This window comes from Ischnura elegans, chromosome 12 (assembly GCF_921293095.1).
Source record: "Ischnura elegans chromosome 12, ioIscEleg1.1, whole genome shotgun sequence".
In the NCBI taxonomy this organism is placed as follows: domain Eukaryota; kingdom Metazoa; phylum Arthropoda; class Insecta; order Odonata; family Coenagrionidae; genus Ischnura; species Ischnura elegans.
In genome coordinates this window covers 48604872-48626310 of record NC_060257.1, presented here as the reverse complement: position 1 = coordinate 48626310, position 21439 = coordinate 48604872, and the positions used below count along the sequence as shown (strand labels likewise).

General features: G+C 36.4%; 1 protein-coding gene across 2 annotated transcripts; it reads left to right on the top strand.

The window, feature by feature from the left end:
• Positions 1–16: 16 nt before the first annotated feature.
• On the top strand, positions 17–20673 carry LOC124169674 (WD repeat-containing protein 5). Of its 2 annotated transcripts, none has more exons than XM_046548341.1 (9): positions 17–192; positions 394–558; positions 635–731; positions 6763–6926; positions 12993–13082; positions 13214–13353; positions 15588–15819; positions 17472–17559; positions 19394–20673. In XM_046548341.1, the coding sequence occupies exons 2-9, from the start codon at positions 445–447 to the stop codon at positions 19492–19494; spliced, it is 1026 nt and encodes a 341-aa protein (XP_046404297.1). In that variant the 5' UTR covers positions 17–192; positions 394–444; the 3' UTR covers positions 19495–20673. The 2 variants fall into 2 exon arrangements, with proteins under 2 accessions (XP_046404297.1, XP_046404298.1); XM_046548342.1 differs by lacking the exon at positions 17–192 and adding an exon at positions 212–298.
• Positions 20674–21439: the final 766 nt, after the last annotated feature.

Genomic DNA, 21439 nt, shown 5'->3' with positions numbered 1-21439 from the left:
GGGAAAGAACTAAGCGGTTTCACATGGGTGTTTTTTATTGTGTCCATTCGTTTTAGAGATAATACCCTGTAGTCTAAAGCCTTGTCTTTTAATAATTTCTCTGGTTTGAGATCTTTTTGGAATTATATTGATTAAGCAATTATCGACAGTTTCTGTCTGAAACAAAAGAGCGGTGTGTACAAGTGAAAACAGGTAAAGCGATTTGAAGTACTAATGTTTATTTTTGTGTTCGACTTTTACTAGTATTTACTCGTTCGCATTGAGTATATAACCTACCTTTGGGCTAGTTGTCATGACCGTAATTTTTTGTTCATGAAGATTAGCAATAGCTTCTATGATTATTGTGACAGCTCCATGGAGCGCAATTAGATAATCGGACCTATATAATTTCAGGAATTTGGAATGAGTGAGCTCCGTACCTAAATTATTTTAGAATTCATCGCAATGGTGCCCTTAGGACAGCCTTCTTCATCTCACCCCTGCAATAATCCCCCGTCTGCAGTACCAAATTCTGGTGGGCAAGCAACTGGCACAACAAAATCATCTAGTTCGGGCCTGGTGTGTATCTAGGTAGTTCCAGGGATTCCAGTTACTGTTGAATAATATTTCTTATTTCATAATATACCTTTTACAGAAGCCAAACTACACGTTGAAATTCACGCTTGCTGGACACACCAAAGCAGTTTCTTCTGTGAAATTCAGTCCAAACGGAGAATGGCTTGCAAGTTCATGTAAGTATCGGATTCATTGTGATTGATATATTATCTTAAAACTGCTAATATTCACTGTGGCACATCAGGGGATAACTTGTGCCTTGGTTGATATTCTGTGTTTGTCCTTGTTAAATAAACCAACATTTTGATTGAATTAATCCTACTAATCGCCAGATTTTCATGGAACTTCCCATGGATTTTATTTTGGAATGAATGTGAAAAAACGTGTAATTATATTAATGAATTGTAACAAAATACAGCCATTTGAAATTTGGGAATAGTTGTCACACAATGCATGATGATATTTGTTTTATCTGTAACTCTATTCCTGTTGGGTGGAAATGCATATTTTTCCTGCAGCTGTGAAATCCAAAATGATCACATCACTATGACTAAGTATTCCATTCTTGATATAGCTCAGTTGCAAACATTTGAAATTGATGAAAAATTCAACTTGTACCATTTTCAACTGCCTGTATTCAAAAAGGTTATGAAAAAACAGACTTATGATTCAGTGTTTAATAATCACCAATAAATAACCAAGGGTCCTGAGAAAAATTATCATGAGTTCAGCATTGCTTTTCTTGATGATAACTACTTATGGTTGCTGGAAAAATGGCATTCTTCTCAAGGCATTAGGAGCAAATTAAATGACATGACGTGAAAGGTGGATAAGGTTCAACTTATGTGATTAAACAATATTGATTATGAATTATCTCTCTATGATCCATGATAATACCTGTAGCACCCAGAGTGAGAAATACATAAGCATTATCTTCCAAATGTGAGTCATTGTACATACCATTAATTTCATGCTATCATGAGTATTTGAGCTGAAAGAGCATTACTTTTTAAGACAGTTATGTGATCCATAGTATGCCATTACTGTCTGCTTTCCTTTTAATTTTGAGTCGCAAATGGTATATTTTAGAACTAGAGGTATAAGCATAGCAGTAATGAGCACTTAAAACTTTAGCGGGAATCTTCATCAAATCAATCGAATGGAGTAAATTTCTTATACAATTCATATTTATCCTTATTTTCCATGTTTCATTTTATTCTTCTGCATGATTATAAACTTTGCTTGCCTTAATTAAATATAATTCACCTTATTGATTGATTAGAAAGGAACCTTCTCTTTTAACATACAGGCCAATCTCTAAAGTGTTAGTTTTGTTTCATAGTGTTACTATATTTTTTATGTTAGCCACTTACTCCCTTAAAAAGCAGTATGACTAGCCTGGAGTAAAAGCTTGCTGTTGGAAGAGAATTTATCATATACAGTTACAATAGACTCTCGTTTATACAAAATACCATTTGACGAATTTCTCGTTTTTACAAAGTAAATCGTTGGTCCTGACCAAAAGGCGAATCCAATATGTAGCAAAAGAAATGTTATCACGAACATCAGCCCCTGTCCCGGCAGTTATAGAAAGAACTTTATTACGACGTTCCATTGGTAAGCAACAGCATTTAGGTAGATATTCACTATGCTTCGTCATTATCATTGCGCTGTGTTTAAGATCTATTCATGTGCCCAAGAGCGTCAATTATGTTCCTTTCTTCATTAGGGGATTCATCAGTATCCATGCAGCGTCATACAATAAGTTTCATTCGTAGGGAACCATGGTGACCTACTCAATACCGCTTGTCAGTTGGCCATACAGTAAGTCCTTTTCTTACAAACATTCAAATTACGAACTTTTGAAAAATTCAAGTGTGCCCGAAATTTGAAATTTGATACGTTAGGAGTTGGTGGATGTGACGTGGTGTGGCGGAGAGGAACTCAGGCTTAGGGCACAGTCTGAACAAAGTATTAGGTGCTCAACTAAGTTCTCGCTGTTTTTATTAATGAAAGTACAACTTCATTGTAAAAAAATTGTTACAAATGAATCATTCATATAGTATCTACCGCTAGCCTCAGCTTTCTCCCATCTTTTTGGCAGAGCTCGAATACCGTTCCGGTAAAGGCATTAATCTTTTGAGGCTATCCACGAATCAAGCCATTTTTTAAGCTCTTCATGTGAGTGGAACTTTGGTCCAGCCTATATCATATCTAACGGAACAAGTTATAATCGGATGGCGCAATATCTAGGGAATATAGTGGGTGGCTTAGGACTTCCTTCGGAGTGTTTTCTGGTAGGTTTTAATGGATTGGGCAACATAAAGACGAGCATTATAATCCTGTAGAATTACCTTGTCGTGCATCTGCTCAGAGTGTGGCTGTTTAGCAGTACTCGGCTCAATCGCATCAATTGACTTACCGTTTCCCAGTCATGGTTCAACAGTTCATAATAAATAATACCGACCTGGTCCCATTAAATACACAGTATAACCTTTGCAGCATGAATATTGGTCTAGTTGATGACTTAGAGGTTGACTAGGCAATCTCGAAGAAGAATCCCTCTTTAAGTTTCTGTAAAAAATCCATTTTTCGTCACCCGTCACTATGAGATGAAGAAAACCCTTGCCACTGGAGCTGTTGTTCACAGGCGACAAAGCGACGCTCAACGTCCCTTGGCTTCAAATCATAAGTAATCCAAATTCCTTGCTTTTGAATCATTCCTAACGCATGCAATTGTTTGGGAATGGCTAGACAGGTAACTAGCAACAATACGGATATGACGCCAAAACAAACTCACCATTATTGTCAAGCGGTTTGTTTACCAAATGTCTGAGCTTGATTCTTAAGGTTTCTAATACGTCAAAATCGACCTACACCTGCAATCACTGCCAGGGCCATCTAATAACAAATAGCGGGATCTTAGTTGCACACCTACGGCTGTATTAATAGATTTCCGCTAAAACACGCTAGTAGGGCGACTAACTTAGTCGGCTACTAAGACGTTTTAGTCGCCTACTAAGATATGGTATTTATGGATTCTATTAAGTGAGCTACTAAGAGCTACTAACTTAGTATGCTAATAGCCAGCTCGGCACCCGATACTCGGTAGCAATTTGGGTTCAACCCGCTAGGCTACGCTTGACAACACTGCATCTGACTCCTTCGCGGCATGGAAAAATCGTAAAACTATCAAACAAAAGAAATTGATTCAGCAAAATGCATTGAAATTTTTACTTCATAATGGATAATTTGATGTGATATGGCACCGCAGACATATTTTTTGATTGCTGTGCACAGAAATTATGCAATACCATTGGGAAAGGGTAGATTTATGAGTAATACCAAAGCATTTGTATGTTTGAGATCCAGTTATTGTTGTACAAATGGCCGTGTATTCATTGATCATATACATTGCATATTTTTTGCACTTCCAATATTTGTTTCCATTAATGTATGCGTGATTAGTATGAAAAAACATAATTAGCAACGTCAGTCTTATACACATTTGTATTCGGAAAGCAGATATACACCTCAATGTCAGAGTAGAAACGAAAAATCTTGTAATGCAGAAATGAATCGTTAAGAAAATAACGTTAAGATAAATGTGTGAATGATACACATTTATTACGTTACAAACACCTACGTGCGAGCAATTAGTAACATATGTTTGTAACTCCTAAAATGTTAGTCAAGGAAACAGCAATCTGCTTCGCTACTTTTAAATATTTCAAATATTGACAGCGTGCGGAAATATACGGCATATAGTTTACTAGAGGTGGTTAATGTAAAAAACAAAGCATAATTAACTAACTTGTTTTACTTATTTATTGCTGATCATATCACAAATAGCACTACAACGCACACAACATTTCACTTCACATTTCACGAGCTGTCTTTATGACACTTATAATCCGTACATTCCGAATCAACTGGTTCTATGTAAAACTTGACTCACACTTAATTTAAAGCACTATAACGTAACTCAAGTAAAGCATGATAATCGGTTTTCCAATCACTCTGCACACACCTAAAGAACTTGCACTCGTTGACGTTCGAAAGAATTCTTCACATCTCACTTCCCACTCATCACTAATGATTTAGAATCAGTTGATGTTATTTCACATTACCATTACGTAGAAAATGAAATAAATAGGCTGAAACAAATTTCTAAACCAGAAATTGTAGCATCAACAACCTTCCAATCTCACTCTCCACTATCACTCGTACAGTAACCAAGACAAAAACAACAGCGCAACGAAATACGCGAAATGTAAACACTGGCGAAAGCTCACGATGAAGTGACTAGAATAAGTAATAAAATGAAACACAACTTATAAGCGTACAAACGAATGAAAATTTATAAGCATTTGCTGTATCCCTAAAGAACAACTGCTTCAAATATGAAACATATCCCCTTCGCAACAGCTAGTAGATACCTTTGATCGAAATGATTAAACCAGTATGGAAGAAATAAATAATTTTGTCGAAGCTCATACACTCACCAATCACTTCACTTGTCGCTTCACTCTTTACTTCATCGTCTATATGCAATCAATTCACTTAGGGGCGCATTGAATATACAAACTGTGTTCACTTACAATAGAGGCACAAGTTCACCACAAGTCGTAGCTTCCTCGCAGCTACAAAAAACTTTCAATTCCTGTCAACAATTACACTACATACGTTGCCTGCCTTACTTGAAGAAGGGATTCTCGTATTTCATTTTGGCACAAATGCGCAAAATATCCATAACAGTATACAAATAAAACCGGAGTTCGATCATCCACAACGGTCCGCCATATTTAGTAGCTCCCTTAGACAAGGCCGGAGGGCGACTAAGAACCGGCTACTAAGATAGTAGCATACTAAGCTTAGTAGCCCTTACTAACAATCTATGAATACCATTTTGCTAGTATGCTACTACTTAGAACGCTACTTAGGCGTTAGTAGCTTACTAAGGAAACTATGAATACGGCTGCTAATGTCAATTAATCTGTTGTTAGTCAGGAACTGTTAAGCATTTTGTCCATTATTCCTTTTTTTTGTTGAGCTCACAGCTAGGTCAGTTTGCCACATTGGCGAGTTTATGAAAAATTGTAATGCAGTGTTGCTTTCTGCAGGCTAACCAAACTTTTCAATGCCAGGCTTAGGTTAATCAACTTGATGTCTCCGAATGCATCTTGTTCCTTTGTGGAGGACGTGCTGTATTTGGGAAGATACCAACCTTCGATTGTGTCATGCTGATTGTTATGCAAGTGTGATGGGCATTGTTTATGTTAATGTTTATTCTTAATCAATAATATTAGAAACTGACCAACAATCATTGCTCTCAACAATCAAATCAAATATCCTCCTGGAACACATAAATGCAAATGACAGAAAGCAGTTATTCGTGTTTTTGACCCTGTTCCACCAATTTTAAAAAACTGAAAAAAATTAGGATTATACTTTAAGATAGGGGTAACAAAATATATTTTTTTCGGCATGTCTATTGTTTCCTAAAATTTTTAATTTAATTTTGAAAATTTCAAACTTATGTAAAAGTTTAGTTTTCAAATAAAAATTTTTGAAAAAATCAGGATGATAGACCATAATAGTATACACAATTTAAAATTAAGAAAACGATTTTACAAACATAAAAACTGGAGATATGGTGAAAAAAACTAAAAATCGTGCTTCAATTTTTTCTGGGGTTATTTTCAATTGTTGAGACCTGAAACTTTGGGTAAACACATAATTTTGGATGTACTTTAAGTGTATATTTTTTATTTCTCAAAATATCGGGGGGCACTTTTCACCATCTTAACCTGCTAGACCCTTTATTTCCCCAATACAGCCAGAAACTCATCCTTTTAAAAAGTCTTTTTTTTGTTATTTTATAAACTCATTCAAAAAGTATTATCCAGTGTTGTCTGAAAAGTACAGCTTTAGGCATTTGGAAAAAGGTAGCTCCACTGAGAGTGATTTTTTTTTTAGAAATTTCTAGAAATCCTCCATCTATTGACAGAAAAGCCCATAAAATTGATGACCAATCTCCAATTAGTGCATGATGTGGAGAAGAACTTTGCAATAATTGCATTAGCATCAAATATTGTTACTAAAGAAAACTTAGCATTTTTTTAAATTTTTCTATGCTGGTTGTTTGGTTTTATCTTACAGTAAATTATTTTTACTTAGTAATAATTTAATGCATATTTATTTCAGCTGCTGACAAACTCATCAAAATTTGGGGAGCTTATGATGGAAAATTTGAGAAGACCATTTCAGGGCACAAGATGGGTATATCAGATGTTGCTTGGTCCAGTGATAGTCGGTTGCTTGTCTCTGCTTCTGATGACAAGACATTGAAGATATGGGAACTTAGTTCGGTAGGTGATTTTTTTTATGTCAAATTTTTCCTTGACTACTCATAGTTTTAATGATTACAGGATATGCTTAAGCTATGCAACGGTTTAACGAATATACATGTAAATAGAAGTACAGCAGACTCCCGATTATCCAGATGTGGTTTATCCGGGTTGCGGATTATCCGTGCTTGATTTTCACCCTCGCTCAATTTTTTGCGCTATCTTTATGAAAAAATCCGACACTAAATCATCGGAATTACGGCATTAATGCTAGGATATACAGAGCTTATTATTTCCGTTAGAATCCCTTTCGTAAAACGGAAGTAATCACCCGCTAGCTGCATTCATGGGAGCACGTGTGTTCCTGTTTTCCAAGCTTCGCAGTGCACGACCGTGCTCCTTGATCACCGATACACGGCGCACAGCAGTTGCGACCCGACCAACTTGTGCGAGACGCGACTACGTGGTGTGGTGCCTGATGGTGTAGTTTCCGACGTCGAGCTGTGGTTTCGAAGCATTCGTGCAAACCACTTTTCTGTATCCGTGATCACACAGCCACGGATGTGTGGCCAGGCCTTACATGGAGCATTAATAATACGTGTGCAACCATGTTACCATGCTAAAAAGATCGCGAACTGGCGAAGAAAGCTCTCAAGGAGTCCGGGAAGCACCCCTAAATAACACAATGACTGCATAAATAATAATATATTGTTTGTTTTAGGTAAATTATGAACATTACAAGACATATAAGTGAAAGTTTGGATTATCCGTGCTTTCTGATTATTCGTGCCGTCTATCCCCATCATTAGCCCAGATAATCGGGAGTGTACTTTAATTCCATTTAGATGATTTAGTAGATAAAATTTTCCACCTCATTGCATGCTCCTAACACATTTGTAAGCATTAGGTTATTCTTATAATATTTCATCTGATCTTTTTGATTTTTATGAGAGCAGAAATAATTGATACATTATTTTAAAATATTGTGTCCACAACCATAGTGCAGGGGTTGAAAGAAGACAACAGTTTTAGCTCACTGCTGTCATTTAAAGTGTGCAAAAGTTTTGTGTCTTCATTGTGGGCATAACTTTGTAGAAATTCTTTAACATAGGAATGGAAGAAGTAAGTAAGAAGTAAAAAATTGGCTATTTACACTTTGTTGTAATACCATGTTGAAATAGGTAAATTTTCCTTTCTTCTATTCCTACGATAATCCTTTAATCTCTGAAGAAAAAAAAAACAAAAATTCAAATTTGTGCTTAATTGTATTCACTGCAGAGTACCCACTAAAATCATCTGTAAATATTTCAAAGTATCTTCCTCCACCTATACTTTCTGGCTTAACGTCATAAGCATCAGAAAAAACCACATCAAGAGTATGCTCTGACATACTGTTGCTTTTACAAAAAGATTTTTTCATTTTTCTAATGGTGCACACATTACAGTTTACATCTTTACCTTCTGGGATAGCTACAACATCTGGCAGTGATTTGAGTGGCTAAACATTTAATACCATGTCTCACAATACAATGCCTCTCTAGATTTCTACTACCACTTTTCATCCTTTCTTGTTTCTGTAAATCAGGTATGTACAATACTCCTCCAATTTGAAACAAAATATTCCATATTTATGTCTCAATCTCAATGTGACACTTCCTTTCCACAAATTTTAAACCCATACCCATTGGTCCCATCAACTATTCCCCTTGTATACCTATCAAAATTTTTGAGAATCTCCCTACTAGGGGTTATGTTCTCACTTGCATCTTATGTATAAACTACTTTATCACTTCTTCACATTTCCTTTACTGTAGCCATCAAGGCTTTCACATGGACAAAAATAGTTTTGCCATCTCCATTTTTCATTCTTTATGATCTTCTGACAAATCTTTAGCTTCCCTTGTTCTTGGATTTGTAGTCAAGCAGCTTTTCCCTCTCTTAAATTATGAGCAATTGTCAGCAATTTTCCTATCTCCCTATACACAAAACACACCACAGCACCTTTGCTTTTAGCTTCAAACACACGAGAGCAAAATCTCAATGTGTGTCCTTGTTGCGTACAAGTAAACCAGATTTGAGATTCCAATCAGGAATTCTCGTCTTTCTTTGCCTGTAGTATTCCCTTAGATGCCTTCCTTTGTTGTCCTTTCAAGGCCTTTGGATATGTGGCATCTCATCAATCTTCTCTTTATAGTATTTTCTCCTCTTTTATTTCCATCTTTGATTTTAAGTACATTGGAACCCCGATCTATCGTTCCCCCATTGATCGTTTTCCAGCATTCATCGTTTGCCGTTCCTGGTCCCAAAAAAAGTTCCCATAAAGGCAACGTAATTTTTTCCCGCATCCGTCGTTTCCCGAAGTATAATTTTCCCGCATCCATCGTTTGACTAAAATGAGACGAAGTGTTTACAAATTGCTATTTGTGGCTAATAACTACAGACACCCTCAGGAGATTGAACTACTATTAGGAGAAGCTGAGTGCCACGGGATAGTTACATTAGCGCATTTCCCAAGGTCCGCTATCCCCCTCCATTCAGCACTCGCCTCACCCCCTCTGAAGCTTTCCTCTTCTCCGAGATAAAAAAAGGTCCCAGCTCGCGCAGGGATCGTAATACGAAGCTTGGTATTACGATCCTTACTTCCTTATACCTTAGCTTCGAAAAAAATATCAAGCTACATGAGAACAATAGAAACATGTTTCGCACCACCCCCTTTTCTCACCCACTGACCTTTTTCAGCCTACCTGCTTCAAAGTTCCCAGTTTCTGGGTGTCAACTGCTGCATGAATCACCTATTACCCCAATAGGTGTCTAACAATGAATTTTGGCAGTTGTCATTATACTTTTATTACATTGAAATATTTGTAAAGTGCACGTAATTTAAAAAAGAATAAGACCAAACACGACATATTTCTAACGTTATTTAAGCAATTAAATTAAGGAAATAGTTGGAAAAATATAATGGTGATTTCTGGCAAAACTCGATATCGTCGTAGCTGAGCTTCTCAGCAGTTAATGTGGCATTTTTCCGAAAACAGGATATCAGGTTATTATCAGTTATCAATTTACGAGTTATACCGAGTCTCAGTTGTAAGAGTTACTGAGGAAGGGATATCTTCTCAGGATATTGTGTTTCTCCCTACTAACAATCCAAATTCATCTACTCATCTGGCGCTATGCTAATTAGAAAAGAATGTGCAAGTTGCCTTCTCTTTAGGACAAAAAATTTCATGGCGCAATCATATATGTATGCTTCACCCTCTCCAGTATGTTCTGCCTAAGACGTGCACGATAGCATCAGTTCCGAAATTCACCTCGCACGAGTGGTTCCGTACTTTCCAGGGTGGGTTGACTTTAAACTAGGGCTCAGGCTCTCGGGCTGTCCGCTAGCACATGATGGTAGGGGTGGGGTAGAGCGAGCCACCTGGTGAAAACAAGAAGTGGGATGAAGCCGAGGCTCAGGTGGGCGTGCCGCTGACGATTCAAGCAACATTGTTCATGCTTTGCACATTGCCTAAATTACTTGAAAAATATATTTATTAGACAGGAACATAACAAATAATTGACTATTTTTGGCCTATATGATCCATCTCACAACCAATCACTGCACCGGTGAAATCGGTTGTTTTAGGCATAACATGCACATGGCTCTCGTGAATACATGTACTGGAAATGGCATTTCATGGATTTTTACATCAGAGAGAAATCCATAATAGCAGGGTAAATGCCAACTGGAGAGCAAACATTTTTTAGCGAGGTGGCATGTTCCGTTAGGATATTTGAAAGGGATATTATTCGATTCAATATGACCTAAGTGTCTTAATAAAGTTCTAGTATTCCTGTAATTGGCTAAAATCTTGTTTGAATCCTTTAACGAATATCATAATTACGCACTAAAATCCTGTGTTTCGTGGGATATAGGCAACCGTGCCAAACATTCCCGCATGGATCGTTTTCCCGCATTCATCGTTTTTTTAGTCCATCCCCCTGAAAAACGATAGATCGAGGTTCCACTGTATAACACAGCATTTTTTTGTACTTGTACTGACTGATTACATGAATATTTCACATTTGTCCCTTGGGAGACCCTGGAACACAAATATGGTGTAGTGGCTTGTCAATCCCACATACACTCTCATCGTCATACGATCCCTCTTTGTAGTGGTTGTCAGTTCCTCCAAAAACTCATGGTTATAGAAAATTTATCTTTCATGCATGTTTTTTAAAACTTAACATGCCTTTTTTGCCATCACGCACTCCCGGATATGGTTAACATAACCTATCACTCGCCGATAGAAAAGTGATTCTTCTTTCTTTAGCATAATTGTAACCTTTCTCTGAATCTTCAATGGAGAAATCGGGTTTGACCTCATCCCAGCAAACCTGGTGCATCACATATGCCTTGCTCTTTACCAACTGCTTCAAGTAATTTTTGTCTATCAGCATGATACACGTATCTACATTCCTATTTTCCACCATCTTTCCTGTCAAAAATTTTGTATCACTCTCAAAGTAACCCTACAAACGCCAATGCAGACACTCCAAGAAAATGTGCTCACTCAACACACATTACTGTTATCACAGCAACCAATAAATACAACTTGTTTCAGTTAATAATTTCCATTACTCAAAATTAGTCATTGGGCAATTGATAGAAATTGGTTTCGCATTTTGGCTTTCTGCTGCACACAATGGCCCTCAAAATTGCGTCAGCCATGATGGGCAACCCATGTAACTTCTTCCATTTCATTGCTCAATGATCTCTGTCAATCATAAACAAGACCCTTGGTTGAGTAATTGAGTAATGTAGGATAATGGCAATCCTTGTGGACTCTTGGTATGGATTGAATGTATTAGTGGTCATGCGGGAGTGCAATCATTCACCCATCCTTCATTTTTAACATAACGCTGTCCTCTCACTGGGTTTTTCCATCTCTCACTGCAGCTGTCACCCATTGCCTCTCCCCGTTTTCCCCCCCTCCTAATCTAACACCTACCTCTCCCCTCCAACCTTCTGAAGTCCCTTTTGGGTATAAATTTACAAGACATGCCAATAAATTTTTGTGCTTGAAAATGACATCTTGAGATTGAAACATGTCGTAACAAGAAAATTAATCCGTGGAAGAAAACAAAGTCGTTTTGTCATTTTTGGGGATTAACAGTTCATACAGTCTCCCACAGAAAAGTCTTCCCTTCCAGAAGACAAAGTTTTTTTTAAAGTCGGCGGAAAAACATCAGTGCTACCGAACCACACACCCAGTGCAGATAATAAAAGATCCTGGTGATGAGGTTCCCTTGGGCGAGTCGCTGTATCGGCTCCTCAAAGCAGTCAAGCAGAGGTCATTCCAGTGCAAGAGAAGAAGGGTACAGGGAAGGGAAAAAAAGGAAGGGGCCTGCTCACTTTCCGATATGGAGTTGGCTGGAGCATCCTTTCACCATTGTTTTGGCTATCTTAATGCTTGCTACTTCCCAATGTCTGTTAGCTAGTATAAATCCCTAAGGCCACTAATGCTCTCAAGACATCTCTTGGGAAATAATGTGCAGTGCCAGTTAAAGGTTTATCAGTACCTAAATTAGTCACCTCTGAGGATTAAAAATTGTTGAACTATAGTTACAGCGGAATAATAGAGATAGTGACAGTCATGGGTCAGAGTCAGTGGTTTGCCACATGACTTATGGAATTTAGGCAATACCGTATATGTCTGAATATAGTCCCCCCTTTTTTTTCCAAAAATACCCTTGATAAAAGTTAAGGGGGGACTATATTCAAACCCATTTTTTTAATTTTTTTCCCGAAACTCAAACCTCAAAATTAGGGGGGGGGGCTATATTCAGAGGAATATGGTATGTTGTGCGCATTGAGTGTATCTGTAATTTGTGGTACCGCTTTGAACCTCTTAACTCAGCTCTAATTTTATTAACTATAAATACTATGCTGTAACTGGAGCTTTGGTGTATTGGACTTAAAATTATGCTGCTGGTTACGCTTAAGGAAAACTTTTTATAAGTTTTTGATGACTTTTTTGATGTTTAGAATCCCTTAGTGTACCTTGATGTCAGTTTTTCAAGTAATTTTTTTTTTTTCAGGGGAAATGCCTGAAAACTCTGAAAGGACATAGCAACTATGTTTTTTGCTGCAATTTTAATCCACAGTCCAATTTGATTGTGTCCGGCTCTGTAAGTTCAATTGTGTTACCCTTCAGTTTTTCTGCACTTATTTCTTCAATTGAAAATCAAAGTTTGCTTTTTTATGTGAGGCATTTATGGTGTTGAGGTAAACAATGACTGGAGAATGATTTTTTTTCCAGTTTGATGAAAGTGTTAGGATTTGGGATGTCCGTTCTGGTAAATGTTTGAAAACATTACCTGCACATTCAGATCCAGTGAGTGCTGTTCATTTTAATCGGGATGGATCACTTATTGTTTCTAGTAGTTATGATGGGCTATGGTAAGTATAAAAATCATTTATATCTATTAATTCTTTTCTTGTAAATACCTAAGAATCAATGGTCATTATTCAGGATTTAGATCAATAAAGGCTGTGATGTTTACATAACAAGGAGTACCTAATGGTGTTATTATGCTGTCTATATTGATTGGATATTTGAGTGTTAAAAATAGTGTGTCGTTAGAAATTAACCTTCCTTGCAAGAAACCTGTCATAAAATATAAGTTGGCTTGATATGTATAATTATCAATCAATTTTATGACCTATTTTCTCTTATTGAAATAATTTTTCTATTACAATACTCCAGTAAATATAATAGGGTAGTTTCCAAATTTATTTTGTTGTCTCTATTAAAAGTTTGTAATCCTGGAGAATTTTTCAGTATTAAATAGTATAATCATGATTACTATTTATTTTAGTAAATTAAAATTTCATTCCCACAAATGAAGAGTCATTTGCAAATCACCAAGCTTTTCCAACCATCCTATCTTTAATAGTCTGAGGGTTAGTTAACATCAGATAGACATTGCTGTCCAATGTATCCTTCTTCATTTATTTCATGTTCTACACTCATATCAATAATTTGAATTCAATCATAAAGATGAGTCCCAAGCTTTTTCTCAATAATTATCATTGCATGTAGAATTATAGTCAACATATGATCATGTATGTTTGGATTTTGGCCCAATTGTACTCAAAGACTAGCCTTGAATGTCAGTAGGGTCAGCTTTTTTTAGAGCTATCACTTGCTTTCTAACTGTCGTTCGATAAATATAATGATTGACGAAACAATGCTTTGCATCATTTTTATTCAGTGCGGCGCTTATAAATTGTTTGAATAGTTAGTCGTTATTTGAGTAAGGAAATTTAGTGATGCAAAAAAACATCGCCTTTTGTCTGGATTTATGCTTACGTTTATCGGATAGATGTTTATCTGTCGCCGCACCACTCCTGTTCCTGTATATCTGTTCGCAACAGGTATATTGGCTATTATTTGCTCCACTTCCGGTAAAGCGACAATTCGCTATAGCGAGTGTTTATTAGTGCACCGTGGGGTGTCGTTATATCGAGGTTGCACTGTACCATTCTAATTTAGCCTAAAAGCTTCTTATGATTTTTGTGGGTATTGCATTATTGCTTGAATAAATTGCACTATTTATGATTGAGGACCCAAAAATAACCGGATGAAATTTTTAAAAAATTTAAAATATGTCTTTTTGATTTACAAACATTAGTTAGCTTCAAAGTACTCTCCATTTACACTGATACATGGCTTCAAACATTTTTTTTTTGCTGTGCGAAACACCTTTGGTACTCATCCTTTCTGATGTCTTGTAGCACCGTCTTCGATTCTCTTCTCACCTTCGGAATGTCAGTAAAATGTTTTCTGCTTTTCATCCGGGGGAATAGAAATCTCAAGGTGCAAGATCTGGTGCGTAGGGTGGGTGATGGTGCATTGTCATGCAGTTTTTTTTGCCAAAAACTCAAATCGTGGCAAGCAGCAAGTGCTGCTTTTTGATCAGGAGTCAACAGGTGGGGTTTAAATTTTGGCACGTTTTGTTGCATTTGCTAATTATAAGCTAAATTTGCTGTGCTGGACTCCATGAAAGACCAGGTTGTTCAGTGGGTTCATCAACAGTATGCCTTCTATCCTCGTACACAAGGACACGAGTTTTTTTTTTTTTTTTTATCATCAGTTGTGGATCTGGAAGACCAGCCTGGGCGTAGAATGCCTTCGATCGACAAGTTGCTGAGTTGGAATTGCAAATACAACTCATGCACTTGAGTTCTTTTTAAGGCATGTTCTCATAAGCTTTAGACAACATTTCAACCGCGAATGACTGACTTTTTCTAAGCAGAAAATTAAATTTCAATGCTGCATGCTTTTCTCAAATATCAGCCATTTCCAAAATCGAAGAGGTCAAAAAACTCTTCGAATTTTAATTGTCACTTGGCCTCACTATAACTGTCCGAAGCCACGCTGGATCGTATATTGACTCAAAAATGATAAAATTACACTCATTTAGTGGGAGAAGCCCAAGCTATAAGAGCAATGCACGCAGCAATTTCTGTCCTGTTACTTTTGGGTCCCTCCTCATTTGTGTTAAAATTTAAGTAATTTTTCATCTCGTTAACAAAATTTTTACATTCTTTAAAAGGAATATAGCATCTAATAATTTAGTGCAACAATGCCTCTGTCTGAGAGTTATTTTGTGTGTATTTACTTTTCATAGCCGAATTTGGGACACCTCATCTGGCCAGTGTCTGAAGACTTTGATTGACGATGATAATCCTCCAGTGTCTTTTGTCAAGTTTTCCCCGAATGGAAAGTATATATTGGCAGCAACACTTGATAACACACTGAAATTGTGGGACTATAGCAAGGGAAAATGTCTTAAAACTTATGCTGGACATCGGAACGAGAAGTATTGTATCTTCGGGAATTTTTCAGTTACTGGTGGAAAGGTAATTTCTTTAGATTAAGTCATTGTGTTAACAATGTCGCTTTTTATTTTCCATCTTTTTTATGAGTATATCTTGGAGGAAGAGATTCTGCAAGCTTATTTTTTGAATCAATTGGATTCAGCTTGCTAATTTCCGTCACTGAGTTTAAAAAGTTATAAATGCATATGCCTTTTCATTTATTTTCCCTGTATCAATCATGCAATCCTTGTTTGAACTGAATCATTGTTGTGATTGGTTAATAATATATAATTACATTAACCATTTTATTTTTAATTTTTATTGTTGCAGTTAGTTATTATTTTCTTTGTTGTAAATGTATTCTCCGTTTAACCACGTCAAAATATGTACAATTTCCAATAATAAATTGAAGGGCTTTGATTGTACCCGAGTTATCCAATATTATGATTTCACTTTGTCTTGCCATTTAAAGATTCTAGAAGTGTTGGCATCATCTTATCACTTTGCTCTTGAAACTAGTAGAAATAGGAGGGATTTGTATTGATTTTAAAGAATCAGTGTTTCACTTGAGTTATGCTCCTTTAATTATTCTAATGGTACTAAAAATCAGGGTTCATACTGGCCAGGGAAATTAAGATCGAAGATGAAAGTTAGGTAAACTAGATTATGGTTTGTGAAAAACTCCTGGTCATAGCAAAAAGACAAAAAAGTCTTGGTACTACTTGTTTTATTTTGTGGAAAACATTTTCTCTCTGGATGAGAAAGAATTTATCTTTGAACGTATTTTAGTACAAAGGAAAGGCATTCAATTTATCATAAACTGCTTAGAGATTAGTCTGAGAGCTGCGAGAGTCTCAGAGGCTACATGCTAGGCTTTGTTGCTTATGCTATTGAGAACAAATATCCTTCAGAGCTACACAAAGAGAATCATCTTAGAATCTCGTTATGCTTTCAAATTCAACAGAAACAATAAAGGTATGTTGCCTAATGGATAGGTACAGGAATTTTTTGTTTCTCTCCTTAGCAATAAAGGAATGAAAGAAAGGAAATTAAATAAATGCTTGACAGGACTCAGTATTCAATACTTCAATGCTTGCATTCTTTTCTTCTAATTACTTGGTAAAATTCTTGTGTCCTAACATCCGCACCTCAAGCCTATTTAAGGGGCTTGCGTGGTAGCATATAGATACACTCAGTGCTGCAATTTTTACTTAAATCCTTGGGTATGACTGCTTTGCCTTTGATGTAAAGTCAGGGAAGTTTTGAAAAGTTGGATTGGGAGTCAGGGAAATTGGAAACGAAAACTCTGTATGAACCTTGGAAAATAGGACTCATAAGTTACTTGTAATGTAATGTAATGTATAATGTAATTAAATTGCATTCTTGCTTGTTAGATAGTTTCTTACCCATTTAGCTGTTGTGCCTTTTAGAGGATCTTTTTTTTTTCTCCTTATAAGTTACCCGCAAGTGATATAAAATTAATCAAAAATTAACTCTGGTTTCTCAACTGGCAAAATTCCATCAAATATAATCAAAGTTATCAGGACTGTTCTCTTTATTAGTAATTCAGTCAACATTGGGAATTCTGTATTTTTAGATGTTTAATGTTATTTGTGCTGTATTATTTACCGTTTAAATAGGTGATTATGTGTTTTCTTCATTTATTACTGATAACTCTTTGTATTCTCTTCCAGTGGATTGTATCTGGTTCGGAAGATAATATGGTCTACATTTGGAATCTTCAAACAAAAGAAATAGTTCAAAAATTACAAGGGCATACAGGTATGATATTTTTGTTGTGATATTAGTTGCTACTTTTGGCTTCAAGTTTGTTTTTCTTGTTTATGTTCTTTCTTAAAATTTGATATCATTCCCATTTCATCTTTTTCAAAAGTATTTTTTCCTTGCAAGTCATTATGTGTAATTTGTCATTTCCTTTGTTATCACCCGCTACATATTCCTTTTCTTCCAACTAACCCTAAACTTAGTCACCAGTAGCCTGGTCTCATCTTAACTTCTTAGGATCCATGTTATTCTACTCCAAACTACACTGCAGGCCATTTTAGGATGACATTCTGTCTATGAGGATTCTGTAGGTACACGTGTCAGTTGCATTTTATTTTCAAAGAAACCTTGCTTACATTTTTTTTCTTCAAGCAGTACTAGGGTGGTTTCCTATTAATTTTTTTATTGCCTAAATCGAAAGATTATTACTCCTGGAGTACGTATTTCACGCTTTTATATTTTTAAATAGCGATATCTATTTTTTGCGATTAAATGAAAATTTTCAAGTGCGCGAAAACGCGACAGCTAAGTATGAATGATGGGAAAACTCCGTGTGACGTCGTTCTGGTTCCCACTGCCGCAAGTGAGGTGACCTTGGGCCGATGCTTTGAGAGCTGAAACGACGCAGGATGCTAGCAGGTAGCAGAGTACCCTGCTAGCTGGTAGCACTTGGCTTAAATAATGATTATTAATACCTTATCAAACGAAGAAAACTTTCCGACCTTAGCCAGTTTTAATAGGTGATTATTAAGACATGTTTCCCTTAGCTCTGTGCCTCATGCATGCATTGGTAATCTCAGACAAAGTAAAACTCCTATCTACTCGTGTAGAAACTAGGTCCCTGTGATGTCACGTGGAGTGGCATCACATGGGTGCCAATCTGGCCTTTTTCAAATGAGGATAAAATTGGCCATTGCCATTCGTCTGAACCAGTATTTCTGAAACCAAATAATTTTTATATTATGAATACACTAATGGTGGGTAACGAATCGCAATCAATGTCTTTGATGAAGGAAACTACCCTATTCTTTATGATCCTTTTCCAGTTCATCAACCATTAGTTCAATATTATGTATTTGTGTAATATGTATGAAAGGCCTATTCTCAGCAAAGAATGAAGTAATACATTACCAGTTTTTTTTCCTGGAACTCGTACTGCAGAAGATATTCTTTTATATGGCCCAAAATTTCATTTAATTGTCATCCCTATAAAATTATAGTTCCGCTGGAAATTTACCACTGCATTACATTGACAAGTCTTTTACTTCCCAATGACCTCTGTAAGCATACCTTATCATTTACTCTGCAGTTTTTAAAATAAGCCATTCTACTGTGTTTCTATTTAGTGGAATTGTTTACCAGCAATTAGGTAGTTAATTAAGCTGATAACAGAGCAAACACTGAAGGAGAGAGGTTGAGGTGAATACTGTTGCGATGAATGTTATCTAGCAACATTCAAATTAGGTAGTTATTCCTAGTGTACCTTATACAAATACCGCAGGTAAGTAAAATCAAATCATATTTGTATGCTGGAATACGTTCATAGCTGGACCATTTATGCCTACCATGGAAAATGATTGTTTGAAGCAATGGTTGAAAAGCTAGTGTAAAATAAACTGATTAGAGAAAAACGTAGATAAAAAATGTGGTGTTGAAAGTTCTTAGTATCAGTGCTGTTTTGCCACAGCTGTAGCAGTAAATTTTTGAATGTGCCCTAAGTAAGAGGTGGTACAGTTAACGTTGTTTCTAACTTATTGTGATCTCTTCCTGCTTTTTCATCTGTGAACAAATTATATCATGGTTTGTGTTTCTTCTAATTTTATCTCTTTAGATGTTGTGCTGAGTACAACTTGTCATCCAACGGAGAATATTATAGCATCTGCTGCGTTGGAGAAGGATAAGACAATTAAGCTGTGGAAGAGTGATACTTAAAACATCTCCGTTGCCGTGGTACTCCTGCTCAGTCAGTGAGATGCACTTGTGGGAGTTTTGAGGTGCTTTATTCCTAGATGTGCTCCCTTATTCATGCCCTCTGAGGTGGATCACAAACAGTACAGAGATTTTGGCGTGAGTGCTTTGATTTGTATATTTTTATGTGAGTTGAATCTCCTAGAATCAGTGTGTGACTTTTGATGACCACTTATGAACGATAAATGGCCCATAGAAAATTGTGTACCAGACTTGAAGCAGAGGTTTTGATTCTTCGAAAGACATCCGAAGTTGTGGAAGTGCAGTCCTGGTTGTATTAGTGATAAACATAACATGGTTCAAGTGCTTTCCTTTTGGTACAGAGAAGCTGAGTATTTGTGGTACCTGCTGCACATCGCCCATCCCTTGTTGTGGTGCAGCTATTTTCAATGGCAGGGGCCCTCAGTTTAATGGCAATACACTGTAATATGTAAATATTACTATTACAAAATGCATTTTGTTTCTTGTTTATGTAACACATTGTGGCTAGGAAGTTTTATTAAACATATTCTATGACGAGAATGTAACATGTTTACGTTTTTTACATATGGGTAAATTGTGGTTGATTTTTACAGTTCAGAGAAGTAGCATTGCTTTCTTGTGTGCTCAATTTCTATCTTCTTTTTCAGAAACACCGTATCCATATTCGAATGGTTAAATGGAGTGTTTAATTTTGTTTATATTTTCTGTAAATAATAAAATATTATGCACCTATATAAAGCACATAGGCTCTTGATAACCTTATAGACATGATATCCATATTATCAGTGGTCTCCAAATTGTCATAATGCAGTGATGTTTTAAGAGCCAGTTTTGGCCTCATTTAAAGGGTTCAAAAGATTAAACTTATTTGCCTTCTTGCCTTGGGAGTAGTTTTTTGTGGAGTTACTTTTTTTTGGCAATATGTAACCGTCTGCATATCATAATTTAGTGTACATGGTGTAGACTCATAATGTGAATCTTGTTACTCCCTGAAATGCCAGATATTCTTGTAAAGTCATATCACAAATTTCTCATTGAATTACTAGGTTCTTATACATTTGTGGCAAGATATCAGTGATCTCTTGTGAATGTGTTAAATTCTAAGATTTGAAAAATTGCATTGGAAGACAGTTAATAAATGTGGACATGTGCCAAAGGTGATATTGCATTTTTCCTTGAATATTCTTGAGCTGGGAACATGATTTAATGACTGTGATCAGGTTTGTAATGAATGGAGTTGTAAATGGAAGTCATTTAAGCTGTACATTTGAGCTGAGGCAACTGTTGCCATGTTGTGGTACAGTGGTGCCAACTCCATGGGGCCTGAGTGGGCCCGAGCCCCCTCAAAAATTTGTTGTGGGTGTGAGGAAAAAGTGTCAGGCTTGGCGATTTTCCGCGGAGTGTCTAGATATCGAGATTCGAGTTATCAGGGTTCTAATGTTGATCATATGAATCTTCTAAAATGCTTAAAAAACTAATAACTCACTACTTATAAAATTTCCCGGGGCAGGATCCCCGGTTTGGACCCCCCCAATATTTTTTGTGAGTTGGCATCCCTGGTGGTATACCTTTCTCCTTGTGAATAGGAGAATCAGATGTCCTCTTTTCCTAGAAATGACTTGCATTCAAACATCCTGAAAATGGTTCAATTAGGAGTACAGTTGTATGTATATATGGCAGCATTGTATTGTGGTGAGCCACATAAATTATGCTCATTATTTTCATGGCTCATGCAAGTGACTTCCGATGGCTTTGGTGGCAATTTTATTCATGAGGATTTTTGTGGAGCCTTAATTCACATTGTGCTGATGTTTCGATTTGCTGGTGGAACAAGCATCAATTGTAAAAATCTAGAATTTCAACCCTGAAAGAAAGCCTTAATTTCTCTAAATGACAATAATTGAATGTTTTTATGACAGTATTTTGT